At 35.7% G+C, this 24,153-nt stretch overlaps 3 protein-coding genes and 1 pseudogene across 7 annotated transcripts; 3 read left to right on the top strand and 1 right to left on the bottom strand.

Moving 5' to 3' along the window:
• Window positions 1-408: 408 nt before the first annotated feature.
• Window positions 409-10,107, top strand: LOC121259697 (pentatricopeptide repeat-containing protein At3g05340). The gene is made up of 2 exons (XM_041161409.1): window positions 409-2,620; window positions 9,761-10,107. Exon 1 carries the CDS (start codon window positions 623-625, stop codon window positions 2,585-2,587), a length of 1,965 nt encoding a protein of 654 aa, XP_041017343.1. The 5' UTR covers window positions 409-622; the 3' UTR covers window positions 2,588-2,620; window positions 9,761-10,107.
• On the top strand, window positions 4,174-8,574 carry LOC121259696 (annotated as a pseudogene).
• Window positions 10,108-10,937: 830 nt separating the features above from the next.
• On the top strand, window positions 10,938-14,363 carry LOC121259699. 4 transcript variants are annotated; one of them, XM_041161415.1, is made up of 8 exons: window positions 11,188-11,327; window positions 11,475-11,556; window positions 11,713-11,793; window positions 12,141-12,178; window positions 12,645-12,724; window positions 13,218-13,298; window positions 13,593-13,701; window positions 13,986-14,363. In XM_041161415.1, the coding sequence occupies exons 3-8, from the start codon at window positions 11,764-11,766 to the stop codon at window positions 14,125-14,127; spliced, it is 480 nt and encodes a 159-aa protein (XP_041017349.1). In that variant the 5' UTR covers window positions 11,188-11,327; window positions 11,475-11,556; window positions 11,713-11,763; the 3' UTR covers window positions 14,128-14,363. The 4 variants fall into 4 exon arrangements, with proteins under 4 accessions (XP_041017346.1, XP_041017347.1, XP_041017349.1 ...); XM_041161414.1 differs by having other exon boundaries at window positions 12,126-12,178; XM_041161412.1 differs by lacking the exon at window positions 11,475-11,556 and having other exon boundaries at window positions 10,938-11,327; window positions 12,126-12,178.
• A 263-nt stretch (window positions 14,364-14,626) lies between these two features.
• Window positions 14,627-20,225, bottom strand: LOC121259698. 2 transcript variants are annotated; one of them, XM_041161410.1, is made up of 9 exons: window positions 19,870-20,224; window positions 18,867-18,954; window positions 18,070-18,183; window positions 17,649-17,731; window positions 17,308-17,422; window positions 16,125-16,216; window positions 15,613-15,678; window positions 15,277-15,370; window positions 14,627-14,947 (listed from the first exon to the last, which is right to left on the bottom strand). In XM_041161410.1, exons 1-9 carry the CDS (start codon window positions 20,145-20,147, stop codon window positions 14,837-14,839), a joined length of 1,041 nt encoding a protein of 346 aa, XP_041017344.1. In that variant the 5' UTR covers window positions 20,148-20,224; the 3' UTR covers window positions 14,627-14,836. The 2 variants fall into 2 exon arrangements, with proteins under 2 accessions (XP_041017344.1, XP_041017345.1); XM_041161411.1 differs by lacking the exon at window positions 15,613-15,678 and having other exon boundaries at window positions 19,870-20,225.
• Between the last annotated feature and the right edge of the window lie 3,928 nt (window positions 20,226-24,153).

Genomic DNA, 24,153 nt, shown 5'->3' with positions numbered 1-24,153 from the left:
TTGAAGATAGTTGGTTAAATGAAACATGAAGGTGAATGTAAGCCTGATTAAAACAAAACCCAAAAAAAAAAAAAAAAAAACAAAACAAAACAAAACAATTAAGGTCTGTTTGTAAACTGAAACTTGAAGGTCCGTTACATACAGTTGTAGAATGTGCAAGTGTTGTGCAGTTGTTTTGAAAAAGAATAGAGTTCATTATTAAAATATTAATTTTTTTTATGTGAGTGTTATATTTGTTTATTTTTTTTTAAAGTGATTGCATGACGTTTGTACACTTACGACTATAATTATCATTTTTCTTTAGATAGCCATGCAAGATTCACAACTCAACTAATTACACAAAAAAAATCAAGCAATTTCATTCACCCAAACATTTGTGTTCGATCGATGAAGTGGTTGGAGTTGTTTTGTTTAAACGAACAAGCACAAAGGAATACTATCCATTTCGAGTCCTTTTCCATCAAAATCTACCCCAAATATATCCGCCCTCTCTCTCTCTCTCTCTCTCTCTCCCTATCTCGCCTCCCGCGCACCTGCACTACACTGAAACCGAACGTTAGAGAAGCAAGACCGTTGCTTCTCATAGACAAAAACAGCAGGTATCACTGTCCCATTTTCATGGATGAAATCCAAATGGATCTTCCACAAACTCAGATCCCACTCTCCCGCTTGGGCTTCCCGTTTTCTCTCTCCCTTCAGAACCCAAACCCACCAGAACCCAGTTTCAGAAATCTCAATGTTTGTCCTCGACCACTCAGACATAAGCCTACTCTTATACATTTGTGGAAAAGAATGTCTCCTGCATTTGGGTTCTTCCATCCATGCCTCGATCATCAAGAACTTTGAGTTTTGGGACCCCGAGAACCGGGTTAATATCCGGAGCGCCCTAGTTGTTTGGAATTCCCTCCTGTCTATGTACTCGAAATCCGGAGAATTGTCAAATGCAGTTAAACTGTTTAGTTATATGCCTATGAAAGATGCCGTTTCATGGAATACAATTGTTTCTGGGTTTTTAAGAAATGGGGAGTTTGGTACTGGGTTTGGGCTATTCAAAAGAATGTGCGAATCTGGTTTTTATCAATTTGATAAAGCTACTTTGACTACTATTTTATCAGCTTGTGATGGACCTGAGTTTTGTTATGTAAGTAAAATGATGCATGGTCTAGTAATTTCAAGTGGCTACTTGCAGGAAATTGCAGTGGGGAATGCTTTGATAACGACTTATTATAAATGTGGGTGTTTTAGCTCCGGAAGGCAGGTTTTTGATGAAATGCTTGAAAGGAATGTTATTACTTGGACGGCCGTAATCTCAGGCCTTGCACAGAATGGGTTCCATGAAGAAAGTTTGAATCTTTTCGTAGAGATGCGTTGTGGTTCAGTTGATCCTAATTCTTTGACATACTTGAGCTCCCTTATGGCATGTTCAGGTTTGCAAGCACTAAAGGAAGGGCTTCAAATTCATGGGCTCCTTTGGAAATTGGGAATGCAATCAGAGTTTTGCATTGAGAGTGCTCTAATGGACATGTATTCAAAGTGTGGTAGTGTAAAAGATGCATGGAAGATCTTTGAGTCTACAACAGAATTTGATGAGGTTGCCTTGACTGTTATCCTCGTGGGTTTTGTCCAAAATGGATTTGAGGAAGAGGCTATACAAATTTTCACTAAAATTGTGAAGGCAGGAATTGAGGTTGACCCTGACATGGTTTCAGCTGTTCTTGGGGCATTTGGAGTTGATACTTCATTAGGTTTTGGTATGCAAATTCACTCTTTAGCTATCAAAAAGAACTTCAGTTGTAATATTTTTGTCAGTAATGGGCTTATAAACATGTATTCTAAGTGCGGAGATCTGGAGGATTCGGTAAAGGTCTTCACTCAAATGCCTAAAAGGAACTCTGTCTCATGGAACTCCTTAATCGCAGCTTTTGCCCGTCATGGGGATGGCTCCAAAGCACTACAAATGTATGAACATATGAGGTTGGAAGGCATACAGCCAACAGACGTGACATTTCTGTCTTTGCTCCATGCTTGCAGCCATGTTGGCTTAGTTCAAAGGGGCATGCAGTTGTTGGAATCCATGGCTAAAGATCATGGGTTGAGTCCAAGATCGGAACACTATGCTTGTGTTGTTGACATGTTGGGTCGAGCAGGACTTCTGAATGAAGCTAGAAAGTTTATTGTGGGATTACCTGAGAATCCTGGTTTAGATATTTGGCAAGCATTGCTTGGTGCTTGTAGCATTCAAGGAGATTCAGAGATGGGAAAATATGCTGCTGATCAGTTGCTTTTGGCAGCACCTGAAAGCTCAGCACCATACATTGTATTGGCCAATATATATTCTTCTGAAGGCAGGTGGAAAGAGAGAGCCAGGACTATTAAGAGAATGAAGGATATGGGGGTGGCAAAAGAAACGGGTATAAGTTGGATCGAGATCGAAAATAAAACCCACAGCTTTGTTGTCGGGGGCAGATTGCATCCTCAAGCTGAGAACATATACGGGCTTTTGGCAGAGTTATTTAGACACTTGACAGACGAAGGATATGTTCCAGATAAGAGGTTTATTCTATTTTACATGGATCAGGATGGGTGATAAGCATTGGCCTAATCTGTTCTACACTCAAATGTACACTTTCTATTAGTCAGTCTTTATACTGATAATCTCTCTCTCTCATATATAATTGATTTTGAGAAGTTTTAGGTCTACATTCAAATCTTACACAAAGAAATTTACACACTGACATGAAATGTAATACTTCAGATCTACTTTACCATAAAAATTGTTTTATACTCTAATGAATTAGATTAAACCATGTAAGCATGAAGTCTTTCTTGTGTAAGATTCTGTGTGGACTAAACATTTTTCATTGAAATTTTGAATTGTCAGCTGGTTCATAGTTTAACTGGTTTTGCCCACTTAGCATACTTGGTAGGAAAATGCAGAGGAAAGAAATTAGCAGAAAACGAGTAGATCATGATCTTTTAATCTTTTAAGTCTCGGAAATGATTAAGTTACATTACACCTGACAGAAGTTAATTTCTTTGTTCACGATCCTGCTGCATATTACATGCCATGTTTTTCCGCTCGCTCCGTCCCCGTGCGCCTATGCAAGTTCACAAGCACACACATATCCACTTTCCAGGCACATGCAAACTGCTCAGTGTGGCGTTTCCAATCTTAGAGAAGGAAGCATTCCCTCAAATCAGAGATAAAAAATGGTTTTCAGCCTTATGTAAGGAAGACAGTCACTGACATGGCCTGAAAGAGTTTGTGTTTTAACCATTTCATCTTTGACGTTTGTAAAATAAAGCTATAAATACTGTCTGGACCAAGGCTTTTGATGACCAGAGTTGTAAAACAGAGCAAAAGTTCACGATGCAAAGAAAGAAAGTTCACGATGCAAAGAAAGAGAACAGAGTGCCTAACTATCCTCAGGATTTACGACAGGAGGAAGCAAGCCAATGCCATTGGGAGGTCATCAAGAATAGTGGGTTTGGTAGAAGCATGGATGGAGCTGCTGAAAATAAGCACAAAAGCGCAGAAGGATTGGAAATTTGGTACTGAGGATAATGGCAGTCAACCCTTTAACCCGTTATTGTTGCTTCCAGAGTTTATCTTCCCTTACGTATTGTTCTTGAAGTTCTCTGAATATTTCCATTGATGGAGGTTGGAGTTGCACATGGTCAATGTCTTTTCCTAGGTCTGTGATTTTCTCTTGAATATAAAACTAAAGCTTTTCACATGAAACAAAAGCTGTGGATCTAGAGAAATTGTTTTGCTATGTTTTTCAAACCACATTAAAACCGCTTTAATACAGGGTCCAAAAATCAATTAATTTTGAAGAACGGCTTGGAAGAGGATTAAAAGACCCAAGGTGTCCCCACGAATTGAAGGCTTAGGAAAGATTTGTAAACAGCAGACCGCAATTTCTTCTAGATATGGACAACATAAACCAAAAAGAAATTAAGGCCTCCTTTGTTTTTACAGATGATATGAGATGAGTTGAGATAAAAGTTAAAAGTTAAATAATATATTGTTAGAATATATTTTTTAATATTATTTTTATTTTGAGATTTTAAAAAGTTGAATTATTTATTTTATTTTGTGTAAGAATTTATAAAAGTTATAATAATTAGATGAGATGAAAAGTTTTGTGAAAATAAACAATGCCTGTTTAGAACCCATGGTATTGATTAAACTTCTTGCTTGGTTTTCCTTGATCTTGTTTTCCATTAAAGTCAAGAAAGCTTAGATGGGAGAAGAAATTCTATTGATACGACTGAATTTTCTTCTAAACTGGAACCCATCTATAAAAATGACGAAGTGTCAATTACAAGTTGGAGGAGTTCCACTACTTAATACTTTTTTTCTTTTTTCTACTGAAAGAAGAGCAAATAGCATTAAGATACCTTGAATTCTTATCTGAATTACATATAAAGATCTAAAATAAGAAGGATAGACATATAAATAAACTTCTACAACATTTATTAAGCATTAAGTTTTTCTAAAAATCCCTATCTTATGCAGTTATAAATATTATAAGACTCATTTTATGTCTATTTTTATCTTACCTTAAACTTTAGAATTTGGGGGGAAAAAAAAAAGAAGTTAAAAACGTCTAATTGATTTCCTCTTTCGAAGAAGGGTTATTTGATATATTGAACTACCAAGAGAATGACAGCAATTATAATGTCGACTTCAGGCGGCTAACTTGGTCTGTTAGTGTTAGATGACATTTAAAACATGTAGCATATAATGCTATCATACACATAAATGCATTGAAAGCAGAGCTCGTTTTAATGAACTAAGCTTTCATACAACAATCCCCTCTGCTGCTGAAGTTTCTGCCACTTTTCTCGCAGATCGAAAGGAGACTCAGAAGTAGTGGCAGAAACTCTAGATCATCATTAATTCTCGACTATCATGTAGGGACTAGATTACATCAATTAGGTTCTTCAGTTGGTGTAGAAGAATACTATATATAAATTTTGTTGCCATAATAATTTAGTTAAAATTTAAAGCATTTCTTCAATTTTATGCCTGCCCTTCTCACTTCCAGTATTGGTGGGAGTTACCCCCATCCCTCTCTTCTAATGTGTAATTTTATCACTTATTTTAAAAGTTTAAGTAAATGAGAAGATGTAGATTTTATTATTTATTTTATATCTTAATATTTACACTCACGTGTAGGCCAGACTCTCTCTCAATAGGTGGCTCAACAAGTGAAATATTTAATTAAATTAAATAAAGTGTAGATTCAGAATTTGAACTCAAGACCTCTACTCCTATACTATGTATAATCATTAATTATCTCAAAAATTTAATTAACTGATGAAAAGAGATAGATTTTATTATTTATTTTATATCTTTAACACCCCAATGTACTGCATATGCTCTCTACCCTTCTCTCAATGTAATACGTATATTATAGCCTCATTTGCTTATAGAATTGAAAAAAATAAAACATAAAAAGTACAGGACACTCGATCCCTTGATGAACTTATACTCGTAGGAATCAGAGAGAGCAGTCAGGCATTAGTAGCTATAGCCAGGGGTCATATTGTGTTGCATTAAATGCACTTATAAGCCCCACAACAACCATTGATAGTGATTCCGAGGCTTCTAATCTATTTATTCCGTTGAGCTACCAAGAACTACCAAGATAAGGAAAGAAAATCCTCCTCACCTGCTTTGCCAAGTATTAAATCTTGTCTAGCAGGTTCCATGATAGACAATAAATAAGTGATTTCTGCAAAGTATCTCAAAGCAAACCATACAAATATAAACGAGAGAGAGAGAATGGAATGCAATAAGGTCACAGCAGTAATATTGTTCATCTCACTCATCTCACATGTTCTGACATCAGCAGCATCTGAATCTGTCTGTGGAGATGTCACTGATTGCCAAGCTCTTCTAAAATTCAAGGAAGCCATAACAAGTGATCCAAGAGGTTATCTCCAAGCTTGGAATAAAGCCAATTCCTTCTGCAACTGGACAGGGATTACATGCCATCCACATCTCCAAAACCGGGTCATAGCTCTTGAGCTTATTGACATGGGCTTACAAGGAGTTATTTCATCATTCCTATCCAATCTTTCCCTTCTCACCAGCCTTTCTTTATACAGAAACCGCTTCCATGGAGAAATTCCATCTGCTTTGGGAAGGCTTCCAAATTTAGTATATTTGAATCTGAGCACAAACCTTCTTGAGAGTGAAATCCCAGCCTTACTACAAGGCTGTCAAAGTTTGGAAATCTTAGACTTGAGTAGCAACTATCTATCTGGAATTCCTGAAGAACTTGGCTCGATGAAGAACCTGACGCACTTGAAACTCGCTATAAACAACCTCACCGGAGACATGCCGTCGTTTCTGTCAAAGCTGACACAGCTAATAGAATTAAACTTGGCTGCAAATTTCTTCACCGGAAAGATCCCTTCAGAGCTTGGAGCTCTAGATAAGCTGGAGATCATGTACTTACACGTGAATTATCTCGAGCGAATGATACCTTCCTCGTTAAGTAACTGTACTGCTTTACGTGAAATTTCAATGATTCAGAATTTTCTAAGTGGAGAAATCCCTTAAGAACTTGGTGACAAGCTCCAAAAGTTGCAGAAGTTGTACTTGCTAAACAACAGTTTCTCTGGGAAAATTCCAGTATCCCTCTCGAATCTTTCTCAGTTGACACTCCTTGATCTTAGCATGAACAAATTAGAGGGTGACGTTCCACAAGAGTTGGGGAAGTTAGAGAACCTTGAGATTCTCTACTTTCATAGCAATGACCTGGGAGGCGGCTCTGACAATTCTTCCCTCAGTTTCTTAACAGCACTCACAAACTGTTCATTGCTAAAAAAACTGAACTTTGCTTCATGTTTGTTCGCCGTAAATCTACCGGCTTCTATTGGTGCTCTTTCGAAAGAATTTTATTACTTCAATCTCTTGAATAACCGTATTACAGGAGAGATACCAGGAAGTATTGGGAACTTGAGCAGCCTTGTGCACTTAACTCTGTGGGGCAACTTTTTGGATGGAAGAATACCTACAACATTCGGAAAGCTTCAGCAGTTGCAAAGGTTAGACTTGGGAACAAACGGACTTTCTGGGCCAATTCCCGAGGACATGGGAAACATGGATAATCTTGGTTTGCTGGATGTGAGTGATAACTTGATTAGCGGGTCGATTCCCTCTACACTTGGTAATCTCTCTGAACTGAGATTTCTTTACCTGTCTGGAAATCGCCTATCAGGAAAACTTCCCCTCGAACTCACCCGATGTTCTCGCATGATGCTTATTGATTTATCCTTCAATGCCTTGCAAGGATCTATTCCCGTAGAGATCAGCAACTTTTCGAACTTGGAACTCTCACTCAACTTCTCGAACAATAACTTTCCAGGAGAGATGCCGGCAACCATTGGCAAACTGATAAATGTACAGTCAATGGACTTGTCAGGGAATAGGCTTTCTGGTGCCATACCAAGTTCGATTCGAAGTTGCATATCTTTGGTGTATTTGAACCTGTCCAACAACATGCTTGAAGGTACAATCCCGGAGGACTTGAAACTGATCACTTATCTTTCAGTGCTGGACTTGGCTCATAATCAATTAACTCGTAAAGTTCCAAGGTGGATCTTTAATGAGCATTCTCTCAAGAATCTTAATTTGTCATATAACAACTTAACAGGAGAAGTTCCAAATACTAGATGGTTCAATAGAAGCTCATTCATGGGGAATCTGGGGTTGTGTGGTGACCCTGAACAACTTGGTCTTCCTCCCTGTGAAGTTCAGAAGCAAAAGCAGCGGAGAAACAAAAGTTCCTATGTGATTGCAATTACTGTAAGCTGTACTTTATTGTTTTTGGTGCTGGTAGCTGTCTTTATTTTCTGCTGCTGCTTCAGGAAAGAAGCTACTAACTTATCACATTCAATAGTATTGGCTTTCCCCATCAACCATGGAAACCAAACTTTTACACAAAGGGAACTTGAAATTGCAACAGATGGGTTCAGTGAGGAAAACTTGCTGGGAAGGGGTAGCTTTGGATCAGTTTATAAAGCAATCATGGACAAGGGAAAATCTGTCTTGGCAGTGAAGGTTTTAGATGTATAGTCGGTTCAGAGTTACAAAATATGCAAAAGGGAGTGTCAGATAATGTCTGGAATCAAGCACCGCAATCTGGTTAGATTGCTTGGATCGGCTTGGAGTTCACAATGCAAGGCTATTGTGCTGGAGTATGTGGGAAATGGGAACTTGGAACAGCATCTTTATCCCCACGGATCGGAGATAGGCAGTTGTGAATTGAAACTGCGTTGCAGACTGGGAATAGCGTTGGATATTGCACATGGATTGCAGTATCTGCATGAGGATTGTCTAGCTCAGGTTGTGCATTGTGATCTGAAGCCACAAAACGTCCTTCTCGACAATGATATGGTGGCTCATGTAGCAGATTTTGGCGTAGGAAAGCTTTTCTTAGCTGACAAACAAAAAGAATACGTTAGCACAACATGCGTCATACGAGGAACAGTAGGTTATATAGCCCCAGGTATGCATGTGATCATTAGCTTATAATGATGATCATGCTTTGTTTCTTTATTGAGAAATGATATTTGCAATCATGAGTGCGCAAGCGCCGTGCAGTCATTTTGAAAAAAGTAAATAAATACGGAATTCACATGAAAAGAAATTAATTTTTTAATAGTGAATCTCACTCTTTGTCAAATTGACTGTACGACGCTTACGTACTCCACGACTGTACGTAGCATTACTCTTCTTTATTTACCTTGTCTAACATATATGAGTACTAATATATAGTAGAGTTCCTACAATCTCTACTAGTCTTATATGATGTCGATTCTTTCAAATTTCTACTTGAATTTTTTGGTTCTAAGTGGGAGAGCTGTAAACTATGAAGTAGACTCTACAATATTAAATTTTTTAGACAACATTAAATATTATCATAAACATTGTTGAACCCATTTCATATATCAATCTCTCTCTCAATTTGAGGTTTTCAAGTTTGGTCAACTTGAATATATCTCTTTTTTCGATTTTATGAAAAAATTGTCATGATCAATCAAAAACTAAAATAAAAAAAATTAATTCAAACTAATACTCATTTCATTCTTCATGTTGTGTCACCAATCATTTGAACTCCAAGTCAGTTAATAAGACTTTTGTAATAAAATTTCTAATAAATTTAGGAACCCTCGAGTATAGTAAATCTTTGACAACATTGGAAATTGAGAGCCAATTGAGAAAACTCCTGCAGCTTCTTCAACTAGCATTACGATAAGATACCTGCAGCATGCAAAGAAGATCCTAAACAGCATATAATTATTTCAAACAAGACAGAAATATGCATCAAACACCTAAGCCAACTTTTGAAGCGTTCATATAAAGCATCATGTGGTAGATAGTTCCATGTGTGAGTTGGTAGTAGTAGTCATGTAATCAATATTATACTAAACATATCTTTAACTTCAGTCAATGTAAATATGGTTCGATTTGATGCAACGTGAAGAATCTTACCGGAGCTTGACATGCCACAACTCCTCTTAAAAGAGAGACGTGGTTCGGAACGCATGAGCAATACTAATCGATAGGGCCTCATTGATAAGTACTGCTACAATTATGAATTAATTTCAGTATGATGGTGGTTTTATATTGACCTTTTCCATTCATTATCATTTCCTCCCTTTGTTAAGCATTTACATTAAAGCAAATTATATATGCATGCAGCAGTTCCTGCTGACATACACAGTTGTTTTTTAACAGAATATGGACAGGGAATTGAAGTTTCAACAAGAGGGGATGTATACAGTTATGGTATCGTGCTGCTAGAGATGATGACTCGAAAGAAGCCCACAAGTGAGTTGTTTTCAGATGGCCTGGATCTAAGGAAATGGGTGGCCTCTGCATTTCCTAACAGTATAATGGATGTTCTGGACACCTCATTAAAGCAGGAGGCAATTAGTTCAGGGGCAGGCTCAAGCACAAAGGCTTGAGCACTGCTGCTCCCAGATCATAGACACAGGGTTGATGTGCACAGAAGAGAATCCACATAAAAGAACACCCATGTCTTTGGTCGTACAAAGGTTGAAGAAGTTATGGAAGGAACAAAGATATGAAAGACAAAGGGTGTAATCTCAAGTTGTTGAAACTTGAATATTTTCCAAATTTGTCTGTAATTGAGCTTTGATACAGTTCTAGTTCTTTTTTATTATTGCTTTCGGTGTTTGTTTTGAGTGTGACGTTCTTCAATTACTAAATTTATAATATGAGATCTAGGGAAAATAAATTGAAGTGTGGCGAAGTATTTTAAACCTTTAAATTTTAAAATTATCTAATATTTATTGATATAGTTTTTTGAACAAATAATTTGTGCAAGGATCATGCACACTCTAAATTTATAGATAAATACTTAAGCCACAAAGAGATTATACAAAAATAAACTCACAAATTAACGTAGCTTGATGCAATACGTTAGATTATAAAGTTATTTTTATTGTAAAGAAGATCTAACGGATCACATGAAGCCACATAAGTCTGTGGGTTTATTTGTATATACTTTTTTTGTGTATATAGTACTTCTCAAATTTATATCTAGTATTGCTTTACCTTTTTATGTTAGTTTAAAATTATGTGTCCATGACTTTTTACATGCTCTCAAATAAGAGTAAAGTTCTTGTTTAAAAAATTTTATAAATTTCTATAAATGTTAAGTAATATCAGCAAGTAAAGATGAGAAAAATAAAAGATGAATTGTTTTTGGAAAATAACGTGGATAAAATTAATATTTTCATGGATCATTATAAATAGGATTTCTAACAAATAAATAAATTAATATTTATTGTATATTGTTGAGAGAGAGAGAGAGAGAAAGAGAGAGACATCCAACACAAAAATAAATTAAATACGAGAAAAAAAAAAACATAGAGAAAAGAAAAGTGAGAACCTAACAAACACAACCACAGCACTTTATCGTCTGAAGTTTGAACCACTGGCACTTTAATGTGAACTACAGTCTACGGCTCTGCTTCTTGCCACCGAGAGACACAGAGAGAGAGAGAGAGAGAGAGAGATGGAATGTTTGCTTCTCTGCAGTTCGACCCCTTCAATTCTTCCGTTTCGAAAAGCCGTAACATTTCCCAACGGTCACCATTTTCCCTCCAATTTTAGAAACCCAGAATTGTTTTCCTCTTCTCTTTCAAGTCTGAATTATACAAATTGCAGAGAGAGAATCGGGGTGGACGCTCCTCTTTCCAGTACTTCGGCTTATGTCGTCCTCGGCGTTGAGCCTGACTGTTCTGCCGCCGAGCTCAAAGCCGCTTTCCGAGCTAAAGTACATACATATACCCTATTCGAATCAGCGTATGCTCTGTTTTTTTTGTTTTTAGTTGCGATAAAAATGGAGGAAAATAAGAGAAATTTGACTTTTGCGTTATGGTTTTTTTTTTCTCGCCGGGTGTGGATTTGGCGGCTAATAAAGAACAATTTTTTGAGGGGCTGATGAAGAACTCTGCTAAGCCATTTAGGTGATTTGGCCTCAGCTTGGTGGAGTATTTATTTGGGTGGGTATTGGAAAAGATACAGAACTGGAATTGTAATTATAGACAAGGCCTTGGATATGTAAAAACACAAATAAAGTGTATTTGATTTCCACAATTCATAATTACTTATTGTTTGGTGGTTGTAGACCTAATTTCTTTCCTATGATTTAAACAAAGGTGAAGCAATTCCATCCTGACGTGAACAGAGATGGGCCAGATTCTGATACAATGATTCGCCGAGTCATCCAGGCATATGAGGTACTGCTAGTTATAAATATTTGGACGGGGCTAAAAAGGGAAAGCCAAATATGGGTTTGATGTCAAGTGTTGAATTCAGATTGTAGGGAAACTCTCACATTATGTAGAATTAATCTGGAGTTTATTATTCATGTCACTAATCTTAAGTTTTTGTATTGTTTCATTTTGCTTCTCTTCCGAATTCTTGTTGCCTATTTTTTAATACATCCGGTATCATTGTCTAAATATGCTGATTTATATAATTAAGCTTAAAAAACATTATAGCTATATGCAGAACCGACTTGTTTTTTAATTTTAGACTTGTAATAACTACAACTAGTAACTGTTGTTAGATAATATGTGTGCAGATGTTATCAAACTACAGTCGATCAGAGATCATCGAGAGGTAAACCTTTCCTATGTGTCAAGAATTTTATAGCAGGGTGTGCTTGTAATTTCTTTTTCTTTTTTTGGTTTATATTTTCCCTATCACTCACATTGAAATTACGCTTACAACTGTTGATTTGGACTGTTAGTTGTTTGGTCGTGTACGCCGGCACCAAGTGAAATTGCCAACTTTATTAAAATGACAGTAGTAATCAACGATTCATGAACGCCATGCTCTCTTCTCTTGATAGTTTATCTGGCTACATTGTGTGAAGTACTTACTGGTGCATGTTAATGGTGTTTTTCTAACAGGATGTACATAAACTAAATATGAAACAAACATTTCCCGCATCTTTTGCTTGACTTTCTATGAATCATAACCTTTTCCCTGAGATCTAAATGATTTGATTTATTTGTTTTATCTGTTGTCTGTTTCATTCATTGTACATCTTATAATACTCTCACTATTGAAGTTGCATTTGTAGGGAATGTTTAGATCCCTTCGAAAATCCAGAATGTGAAGCATTTGATCTCTTTGTTAATGAGGTTCTCTGTCTTGGCAAAGGTACTGCTGCATTCATTATATTGTATGTTACAATTGCTGGGTCTATTCTTTCCCTGTTGCATGCACCGTAGATTGCCATAAAAAAAAGTACCCTTGGTTATCATCATATGCATGAAGTGCTCTCGGGAAATCGTCTCATTGTCATGAACTAATCCCCGTGTGGAAAACCTGTTCATGCTGAGTTCCATTGATACTCTGCACTAATGGATGAAAATCTCAAGTTTTACAGATATTTGACTCTTTTTTTTCTATTTCTTACTTTTGTGATAGTATGTCATCTTGAAAAACCCCAGAAATTCTTGTACAATCATCTTATTATACTAAAACCTTATGCAATTAGGTAATTACAGCATCAAAGTCGATAAGCCTTGGTACAGCTATATTTGTGAAAATCACTTCTTAGCATCTTGGAAAGAGGTCAAGCAAATGATTTTAGTCAAAGTGTGATATTTTAGTCTTTCTTTCAATGTTGCTATTTCTAAATCATCTGCAGGCTGTCCATATTCTTGTGTAAAAGGGGCCCCTCATGCCTTCACATATGCTTCCACCGGAACTGCTAGGGTATCTTCACAAGGTTGGTTAATTTGCTAGTATGTTGTGCTTATTTTCTCATGCGTTGTGTAGAAAGAACAGATGAAAGTAAGATGGGGTGCGGCAAGTTGTTTTTATTATAGTAGTATAGTCGTTTTTATTTGATGGGGTTAAGGATATTTTAAAAGAAGGGGACAGAAGAATGAGAACAAAGGCACAGATTACCACTCACCAGTTTATTTGGTGGTTTTAACACACTATAACTACTATGAACAGAAAATCAGACCAATGATATTCTTTATTATTTCAACTTTAAAGCCTCTGTGCATTTGATTAGGACATGATGATGATTACCAAGTTCAGATGGCGGTGGGTCAGTGCCCAAGAAGTTGTATTTATTACGTTACACCTTCGCAGAGAATTATCTTAGAGGAGCTACTGGACAGGTATATCTCATAACTCCCCGGAAGGCATTGTTGCTAGTCATAGAGGCTAAAATTGATCCAGAGAACTAATAGAACTACTACCCTGTAGCCACAACTGTGAAAGAAATGGAGCAGGCTTGTGTTCTTTCACTGCCAAAAGCTTAGAATATATATACACGCTGACTTGTAATATAAATAGCCTTGATTTTGTCACATCTCACTCACAAATATACAAGCTTACAATTTGGGTTATATCTTATGGTTGTTCACAATTGTTCTCTTTCTGGTTTATTTTGATATTGCAGTATCTTGAACAAGCCTTATGATACATCAGCCGAGGCAGAATTGCTTTATTCTCTTATGGCAAAAGCCAAGTTTGAGAACAATCGATACCAAAAGCCAAAGAAGCAACCCAAAACTTCAACCAAACATGTTGATTGGTTTTGACATTTGGACTACGGGTTTGTATGTGGCTTTGATTTTTATTACCAAATTCACCAAACAGCACTCTGCTTATAGGAGAAAAGGGAAGCCGATACTGCTTTCAGATGTTAGTAGGAGTCTTGTTGTCAAGTGCATGTACATAAGAAAAGCCAAGGGACAAAATATATTTTTGTTTGTGTAATGAAGTCATAACACCATATTTTTGAAGGAAATGTTTGTAAATATTGTAAGTTTCTGTTTTTTTGTGACTCGGGGGCTCACGTTTATGCTCCAAGAAACAGTTCTTTACTTGCTGATGAGCATTTTGGTCCCCTCCCCTATTTGGTCGGCCTTCTTACGAATCTGCCTTCTTTCTCTTGAGAAGGAAATTCCGAGCCCCACATATCTGCCATTACTCATTGGAGACTTCAACCAATGTTGAGGAAAATGAATAGAAGTAATATTTTAATTCAAACATAGGACCTTAGGCTTAGAGATGGAAAGTAATAGAGAGAGAAGACACCAAGTATGCTATATTTTGGTGCATCTTGTTGCGCCATTTCCTGATATTACATTGAGAAGAACAGGTACTTGACTCAAGATTGTGTAATGCAACTATATGTATTATGTGTTATAAAGTCGGGTTCAAGCTACAAAATTTAAAAATAAATGATGCAGGATAGAAATAGATTGATCTTCAACATAATTGTGGGAACAGATAAAAATAAAAGGATTATTTTGAAATCGCCTTCATAAACCGATTTAGTGAAGAGAAGACGCTGGCTGCTCTGTTAAACAGAGATGGACCCTGCTCTGATCCCTCTGCTACATCTCCAAATATTATCTGCAAATAACATCACATAACTTTTCACTTCGTCTAGTTCTTAGAGCTAACATTTTGTTTCTGTTTGTGGGTGTGGTCAGGCTTAACATGCAAGATTTAACAATTTCTAATAACGTTTACATACAACTGTGAAGTGCATAAATGCCACGTAATCGCTTTGAAAAATAGTGAAGTCCACTATTAAAAAATTAATTTTTTTCATGTGAGTTTCAATTTATTCACTTTTTCAAAGCGATTACGCGGTGGTTGCACAATTCACAATTGCAAATATCTTTTCTCTACGTCACACCTCTTGCAATGAGACATTCTAAAAAGTTACAGCAACTTACCTCAAGATCCTCCGCATCAGGACGGCTAATGAGTTCTTTGGCAAGGAGGTATCTGTTTGGTCTATCCTTATCATCATAGAACACCTTCCACAATCTTGTGAAAGATCAGAAAACAGATTCAGAGGTAAGAGTACCAGAAGCAATGATTGACATGAGAACCAAAAATGAAAATCTTAGAAGGGCCCCTGATTGTTTCACCATGTTAACGGTATCATGCACTCACAACACAGATATCATCAATACATGGATAATGATGCATTTGGTTATAGATATAGAACTAGACAACAGGTGCCCATGAGAGGTTAGGAACTTGCTAAGATGCAAACTGGACCTTACCCTGGATAACACCTAAACACGGCACCAGATGGCAGAGGTCTCATTGAGTAAACTGTTGAAAAAGTGCTGCAAAAATAAAAACATAGAGTTGGTTGTTTGTAATGATCTTAAACATGTATAATATTATACACATGAACGAGAAGAGTTCACAAGATGTTACTGGTGGTCTAAAAAATCTTGACATGTTAGTTAAATACAATTAACTGAAGGAAGTGTAGAAGGATCGATGGTGAGCCAAGACAATACAATCAGTGAGGAATGTTTTACATGGCATGATCATATTCTTAACATATGGGCAGCAGTTATTGAGTATGATAAGAGATACGATAGCCAATCATTTAACTAAGGTACAGATTGCAAAATTAAGGTGATTTGAGTTCAGCTTGATAATATAAAATACCTTTTTTTTTCCTAATGAACTAGAGCAAGAGGAAAGGCTAACCAATTGAATGAGCTTAAAATAACAAGAAACAGGCTAGTTCGAAATGTAGAGAGAACGATGATAAGCATACCGTAGAAAATATCGCCTTAACCTTCGAACATTGACCCCAACTCCTACATCCTCACTGATTAGACGCGGGTTCCACATGATGAGAGGCCTCGGCTGCCAATATATGAGATGCTGTGAGGACAATAGTTCTAAACCAAGCCCTCTATTCTAGAGCATATGCATTAACACTCCTAGATCAAAAGAACTAAAAAAGCAATGAAATAATTTTAGGTTAGATATACACTAGGCCATAGTACAAAACAAATGGAAACCTTGACAGAATATCTGAAAGGGCTGGACAAAATACCTACCCTTTTGACCCAAACGAACCAATCCAACTGGAAACAGTCAAATTTTTGGTGTGTCAGATGGGGGGGCTGGAAAGAAAAACGGATTTCCAATGGGAGTAGGGTTGGCTGTCAGGTTATGGGTGTTTAAAAAGCAACCACTCCCAACCCAACTAGCACATAGCATATATGGTGGTGGGGTGGGCAATATTTCACGCCAATCACCAGACCTAGTGGCAGGGTATGAGGTTGACAGCCACCAGTGTCATTGCAGTTCAGGAGTCCGGATGTTTTGGTCAGTTCAAAGAGTCGTCTACAATGGCTGACATATGTCAGTTTGACCACTGGAAACCATCAACAACTTAGCCAAGGGGAGTGGTATCCAAGCTCCAATGTCACCAGAATGATATGAAAGAGTCAAACAAAATATGTAGCAAACTGCCAAACTGTAATTTCTACAGCTTGAATATAAACAATCCAACTTTATTTGACATATATCATCAGACAGCAACTAATACACATAGATAGGTATTTTGGTTAGTAAGTTGTTCGGAAGCCATGATACAAAAATGTGTTTTCTATGGGTATATGTGTAAGCAAATGTTAACTTAGATATTACCAATAGACAATGGTGCGGCGAGTAGATAAATATTAGTTTCGTGTTAGAATTTACTGAAGAAAGAAACTTCTCCAAATTTACCATGGGGTTGTTAGTGATTTGAAATAGGATATAATGCATGAATGCATGCAATGTACCTTACAAAGAAATTCTATCGTTTGGTATACACTAAGAAGTAAATATGAGTCATCATCACAATAGTGTCTAGACTTCTGATCATGAGAATCATGATAACAAACAGAAATGTGTATATTAAGACCATCGCTTCTAATAAAGGACTGAGGAGATCAGAATGGTACTGGTTCATCTGAGAGATCAGATGCAATTCTCTCTACATATCCCAACATCTGATAATCAGGAACAACCATAACCACGATCTCGTCTTCATTCTCTACAGGCTTCCTGTCACTTAAGCTGTATGAAATAAGACAAAATTTTATCACATATATGACTAATTAAGTTCAATTAACTAATATTCAAGTTTATGCAGTAGAGCTTCATAAGACAATGACCCTGTACCAGAAAATAAATATGTAGAAAAAAATGAACAACAGAGTGCCAGATTCATATGAAAAAGGATGGTTAGCCAAGCTGACGAAGTACATGCTTATAGGACTTCCATCGATATGGTGGACATTACCTAGAAAATCCAAAAGCAGCATCTTTCCATCGGTACTTTAGAAGTGCAGCGGCACCAGCATCGGGAAATATGGCTTTAACTCTCTAAAAATTCAAATTACAGAACTTAGCAACTGAGATAATGTATGCTAAATAGTAACACTAAATATACTTATTATAAAAAGGGAAAAAAGCATACATCATTAACCAATATAAGATACAGTAGTTTGAATTGTCATCAATTCCTTAAGACTGATTGCTCAAGGATTGGTAACTGTTTTACTTTGTAATGGATACGGGCTAAAATTGCCAACTTCAAAGCAAAGGTTAGGTAACATTAATAGAGAACCTCCTTCATATGTTAATACATTCTCTCAGACTGTATAGTTAAGTCAATCCCAAACACTTTATTTTTGTAACTTCAGGAAATATGTCCAAATAACCTGAGATCCTGTTTCTTTAATTAGTGTATCCAAGAAAGTTCTTGACAGCTCCCAGAGCTCAGCTTGTGCACCTTCATCATCTAGAAACTGCAACTGGGGAATTAGGAGCTCAACCTGTAAAAAGATAGCATGACTTTAAACAGTAGAAAAGAGCAGAGAACCGGCTAAAGTAGTGAAGTCGATTTACAGAACTGAACATTAGAGGTGGCATCTCACCATGAAATACCTCTCCCTTTCTCTCTCTCTCTCTCTCTCCCTCTCTCTCTCTCTCTCTCACACACACACACACACAAACTGCCCAAAATTTTAATAATATCTTCTATTTCAAAATGTACAACTCTTTAAACTGTCCCGAGACAGGTTTGAGTTCAATTGTTGCAAGTATTATACTGCAAAAGGTTTCATAGGCTGAAATATTGATAAGGCAGTAGTAGAACTCAGCATAATTTGCTAAGAAAATTAAAATATAGGATAGCTCATTACCTAATATACCTCTTTTATTTTATTTACCTTTTGAGGACTTTATTACACCAATACCACTTATTTTAATTTTTCTTTTTCTTTTTTCAGTTTTGGATATTATACCTTTTCTTTCTGATACTGTGCTTTCAATAGAAAAGAAAAAACACCAAATCTTCCTGGGATAGGATTGCTTTGAAAAATTCAAAAACTTCTTTTTTTTCTTTTATTAGATCCATTTCAGCTTCAAACTAATAGAACTAAGGAGAAAAAAAACCAAAAAAATGAGGAGCTTCCATTTTCAATCAATAAGATTACATTTTTCTTTTTGCACGTACTATTGCTCTCATTCCTCCTGAAGACAAAAATGAGGCAGTTGCTTGACTTGATTGCTGGACGGCCCCCTCCAAGTCAGAAGGCAAGCAGCTGAAAGATAAAATAAATCATGAGTGGCTTTCCTTTAACTTATCAGATTCAAGGCCAAGAAACAAGTAATCTAAATGACAGTTTATCAACTCAACCAAAAAAAAATTGTTATGAGATGAACTAGAAGTTTGCGTCTTTAGCTATGTTTTGAGGTCAGGGCCTATACATTATCGATATTACTAGCATGCTTCCTAAATACAAAATACCAAAATTTTTAATTATCACGTAATCAGTCAGTAGCCAAACCCATAAAATTATTATAAGACTAGACAAAATCCTAGGCTACCATACAAGCTTGTTAAGCTTATCATAAGGCACTTTTTTTTTTATATAAGTACGCTTATCATAAGGCACTTGAGCTAGAAGAAGATGCTTAACCTGTTAAGTACCACTCCTTAAGATGGAATTGTGTCCATTTTACTTTTCAATCGAATCACAACTAAATTATAAGGGGCATAGGTGCAAGTTTATTTCTTTTTCATTTGCTCTTTAACATAAGCTCCCAAAAGCACGTAAAACTCTATTCCATTCCGTCTTAAGGTCTCCCTTCTCCTTCCTAATCCCTTCAACTACCAACACATTACATATGTTCATATTTTTTCAACTCGTAGGCATAGTGCAAATTATACACATAGAATGAGATATTTGGCAAGATTTACATAATTAACAGATTCAAACGCCTTATAAACAACAATAAAATGACTCAATCCGTCCAAAGACCCCAAATTGACTCTTCATCAGTGGATATCACCAAATTCCCTTCAATTTCACTATAGCCCTCCATCATATATCCTCCACATATTCTGATATATAGCAACTTGAAACCCAGAAAGGAAATTCCCAGATAAACTGATAAACTAAACAAGTGAACCCAGATAAGCGAGGTAACTCTTAAGTGTTTATACGAAACAGAACCTGTCATCATCTTCCTCTTCTACATCTTCTTGAATAATTTCTGGCTGTGCTGGTAAAGTAGAAGGTGTGATGGTATTAGGACTATCCTCACCTTGGAACTTATCAAACTTGGCACGTATGCTTGAGCTAGAGCCAGCTCTGTTCAGTGAAACTCCATTGTGGCCGTTAAAGATAGAGTGAGAAAAAGATAAGGAAAAGCGTGTGGCTGAGGATGGGTTGAGTACTGATGCAGAGGAGCATGAATTCAAGAAGCAGCAAATTGAATATGAAGAAGCCATGAAGTTGCTAGAGCTACTCCAAGGCCCAGGCCATAGAGTTATCCCACTGGTTTTATCAAATTTGGTAGCTATTTTTTCATTAATCGTTCATTGCCAATTGCCATTGCCATTGCCATTGCCAGGGAGTCGGTCAGATTCCATGATTCTAACCTACCAATGACTATCTGCCACGTCAACAAAAAGGCACGCATAATCATCAGTATCCTATTTTATAAGGGTGCCGCTGGGAGCCACCGCTTCCAGCCCCGCTGGGAGCCACCGCTACCGCTAAGTGTAAAATATTGTGTTTTTTTTATTTTATTTTTTTATACATATATTTTTTTAACACTGTAAAATATTTTTTAAAAAAATAAAAAAAATTATAATATCATTAAAAAACATTTACTTAATCACTAAGTAAAAAAATATATATTAAAAAAATTAAAAAAAATATAGTGGGACCGGAAGCAAGACCGGGAGCGGTGAGAGTAGCTTTACTCATTTTATAATAGAAACAATATATAATATCCCTCTTGTCAAATATCGACTAGGATTTTATAATGGAAAATATTTTAGTCACAAAAAAATTATATAAAACTAAATTTATAAATTTATATGACTTAATATAGTACATCAAATTGTAAATTTCTTTTATTATAGAATACATTTAACTAGGGGTGTAACTAATCCGGTTCGATCCAATTTTGGACATATTTTAGAATCGAATCGGTATATACCAGTTTTGAGATTTGAAGAACTGATACCACACCGGCTATACTCCTGAACTAGTACTTCCAGTTTTACCGATTCCGAGTCCAGTTCGGTCCCCATTTTTTGGTATATTATATATATAGTATATATAATATTTTATATATATTAAGTATATAATAATATAGTTATAATATTTTGTAGTACACTATAATATATTATAATTGTATTATAGACTATAGTGATATATTATAGTATATTCTAATATATTGTGATGTTATATTAATTATTGTGATGTTATATTAATTAGTAATTTATCATATAATACAAAATTATTTTATATATAATTATATATATTATATATAATATAAAAAATTAATATATATATATAAATGAACAGGTCTAGTGTTAGAAAAAAAAATCAAATCAATTTCGACCGGTTTTGAGAAAAATGAAACCAATACTGAACCGAATGCGTTTTTTTTTTTCACCCCTAAATCTAACTGATCACGTAAATCTACATTATTTTGTGGGTTTACTTTTGTGTAATCTCTTTATATCTGTAGCAATTCTCTTTTTTTTTTTCTTTTCTTTTTTTTGACAAGCAATTCTCTTTTATAATAGAACCAAGAGAAATATTTAACTACATATTGAAATACATAAAAATAATTTCACAAATTGATATAGCTTGATATGGTTTGTCAGATTGTAAAATTATTTTTATCGTAAAGCATATCTAACGGATTACATGAAACTACATCAATTTATAAAATTACTTTTATATAATCCTTTTGTAGTTGTAACACTCCTCTATAATCAATATCAAGTAAGATATTTCATAACATCCTACTTGTGAAATATACTTAACAGCAAGCCTGATTATAAGATTAGGGTTGGATTTTTAAGTTTTATCATGATAACCATATATCTTTCATTCAACAATGTAGATGTTCCATGGGTTTTATGAGTGTCATTACTGATATAATATATTTAAGCAGAATGAAATTATTATATATTATATATTAAATTTTCATCTCATTTTTATTATATTGTGTTGATAAGAAAATTCTATATATTGCACCATCATACCATTTTTATTTCATTATAAATGAAGTGGCATTGGTCATTAACTTTTGAATTATTTTTTAAAAAACTAAATCGATGATCCAAGATTGATAGAATTTGATATGTGAGCATTTGATAGAATTTTTTTAAAAAAAAAAAAAAATGAGAAGCCATCGAACTGAAAGCATTTCGCATTTTGAACAAAGCATTTTGGCTGAAAGCATTTTGATCATCTGAGAAGAAAAACACCCAAACCCATTTCAACTGTAGAGCATTTCGACGGAAAGGAAGAAGCCATTTGAGAAGAAAAACGTCCAAACCCATTTCGAACATAGCATTTTGACTGAAAGCATTTCGATCATCTAAGAAGAAAAACGTTCAAACCTATTTCCAATAGAGCATTACGACTGAAGAAAGCGAGGTCCCAAACCCCTTGTTGGCCTAGGATTTGGATCCCCTAGAGTTTTTGCCCAAACTTTAAGGCCTAGAAGAGAAACTTAAAAAAAAAAATCTCATTCTCTTAGTCCTCGTTCAAGTTAAATAAAACATTTCTTTAACTTGAAGAAAGAAAAGAAGAATATTAAATTGTTGTAATATGTGATGGTATTTGATGGTATTCGTTGAAGTCATTATACATTTAATTGTTGGCAGTGTGTGATGTAACCCAATGTGATCTAGTTGTCATTGGGATCATGTAAATGGAGAAAGGGAAAGAACACACGTTTCCCCAAACGCCTCTTGTCTTAAATCCATCAACCGAGGTATGACAATATTGTTACAAATATTCAATATATGCATGTCGAGTTTGTCATTTTTTTTTTTCAAGTACAACATCTTTGTGTTCGTTATTATTATTTTTTGGCATTAGGACATACCAAGACCTGTTTATTCAAACTTCCCAAACTACATGCATGGTTATCACCTTTTCTGCCTCGTTCGGATGCGAACCTATACTCAACCCACAGCCTGGTGCAAAGTAAATTTGCATATATATATTTGTGTCTTAGTTTTGCAACCAGTTATGAGATTTTTTAATGTTTCTTTTCCTAAACTGCAGCAAAACCACCCATTCAACGGTGGACCTAGCCCTACGATGATGATCATTGCTACAAATCAGGTACACATTCAATCGCAGCCTAGGTCTTCTTAACAACCTGTTGTTCCTTGTCCAGATACGAACCCATTTTCATGGAGCAATCAGGTGATGCATTTCACGGCAAGCGTGTCATCGTGCTTTATTTTTCAATGAAGATATTTGATTAATTGATTTTTTTGTGCTCTTCATTGCAGCCAAATATTTCATATCCATTTCAATATGCAATTAGCCCTCTAATTTCACTTAATGCTATGACCTCTGCTTCAAGCTCAAGAGTTGTTGAAAAAAGTAAAGAGGCCACACATATTTTAGGGAAGCTGAAGCGATTGTCCCCCCACAAAGTTTCTGGCATTTTAAAAAGTGGGTTCAAGAAAGAAGACAATTAAGTCTATGTTTATTTCTGAGTTTACAAAGCATATGTTCAAACAAGCAGACAGAAGCATCCACTAAACTATCAACTTATATGTTACAACAGGGTGTTTTGGATTTGGGCTCAAAATTATTTAGCAAATTTCTCAGCAACCAAAGAATTGATGAGCCTCCCACCCAAAAACAACTTTAGAGTACCTGACTTTATAAGCAAGTAACCGTATAGAGTACAAAACAAAAACACCAAACCAAACAAAATTACAAGAAAAGAATTGGTAAGCTCCAACCCACAAACAACCTTAGAGAGTACATAATAGAAACATCCAACAGGGAATAATCTCTTATGCAATTGCAATAACCAATTCCAATGGTAAACAGAACACTTGATTTAAACAGGCCACAAATATTAAAATTAGTCCAAATCTATAGATATACATAAAAACTTAAAAATAAAATCAACAGACATACTAAACAAAAAAATTTCAAGGTCCATGCCTCACGAGTTGTCCTTCCCTTTACCCCAAAGGTTGTCTACACGCATTGGCCTTCATCTACAAAAAAACTTGGGTTAAAGATAAGGAAATCGAAATGAATAATGAGTAATTTTTCAGCAATGGAAATCGCTCGGGTTATAGGGTTAGGGTTTTGTTTTGGTGTGTGAGATTAAGATGGGTATTGAGGTTAGGATTAACAGAGGTCACATATGTTAGGAAGGAGAAGGGGCGTCGATGGTATATGGGTTAAGGAGAAGGGGAAGGAAAAAGCTTCGAAGGAGAAGGGTGTTAAACA

Source organism: Juglans microcarpa x Juglans regia, chromosome 4D (assembly GCF_004785595.1).
Source record: "Juglans microcarpa x Juglans regia isolate MS1-56 chromosome 4D, Jm3101_v1.0, whole genome shotgun sequence".
Lineage (NCBI taxonomy): Eukaryota > Viridiplantae > Streptophyta > Magnoliopsida > Fagales > Juglandaceae > Juglans > Juglans microcarpa x Juglans regia.
The sequence above is the reverse complement of the archived record's forward strand: the minus strand, read 5'-3'. Positions and strand labels throughout refer to the sequence as shown.

Bases quoted from the DNA above. Each gene is read 5' to 3' on its own strand.
- LOC121259697 (XM_041161409.1), top strand. From the start codon at position 623: ATGAAATCCAAATGGATCTTCCACAAACTCAGATCCCACTCTCCCGCT.
- LOC121259699 (XM_041161412.1), top strand. From the start codon at position 11,067: ATGGAATGTTTGCTTCTCTGCAGTTCGACCCCTTCAATTCTTCCGTTT. The intron at 12,725-13,217 runs GTACTGCTGCAT...AATCATCTGCAG, and splicing joins GGTTCTCTGTCTTGGCAAAG to GCTGTCCATATTCTTGTGTA. The intron at 13,702-13,985 runs GTATATCTCATA...TTGATATTGCAG, and splicing joins TTAGAGGAGCTACTGGACAG to TATCTTGAACAAGCCTTATG.
- LOC121259698 (XM_041161410.1), bottom strand. From the start codon at position 20,147: ATGGCTTCTTCATATTCAATTTGCTGCTTCTTGAATTCATGCTCCTCT. The intron at 17,732-18,069 runs GTTATTTGGACA...TTGAATTTTTAG, and splicing joins TTAAAGAAACAGGATCTCAG to AGAGTTAAAGCCATATTTCC. The intron at 15,679-16,124 runs GTATGCTTATCA...TTATTTTTGCAG, and splicing joins TTAAGGCGATATTTTCTACG to CACTTTTTCAACAGTTTACT.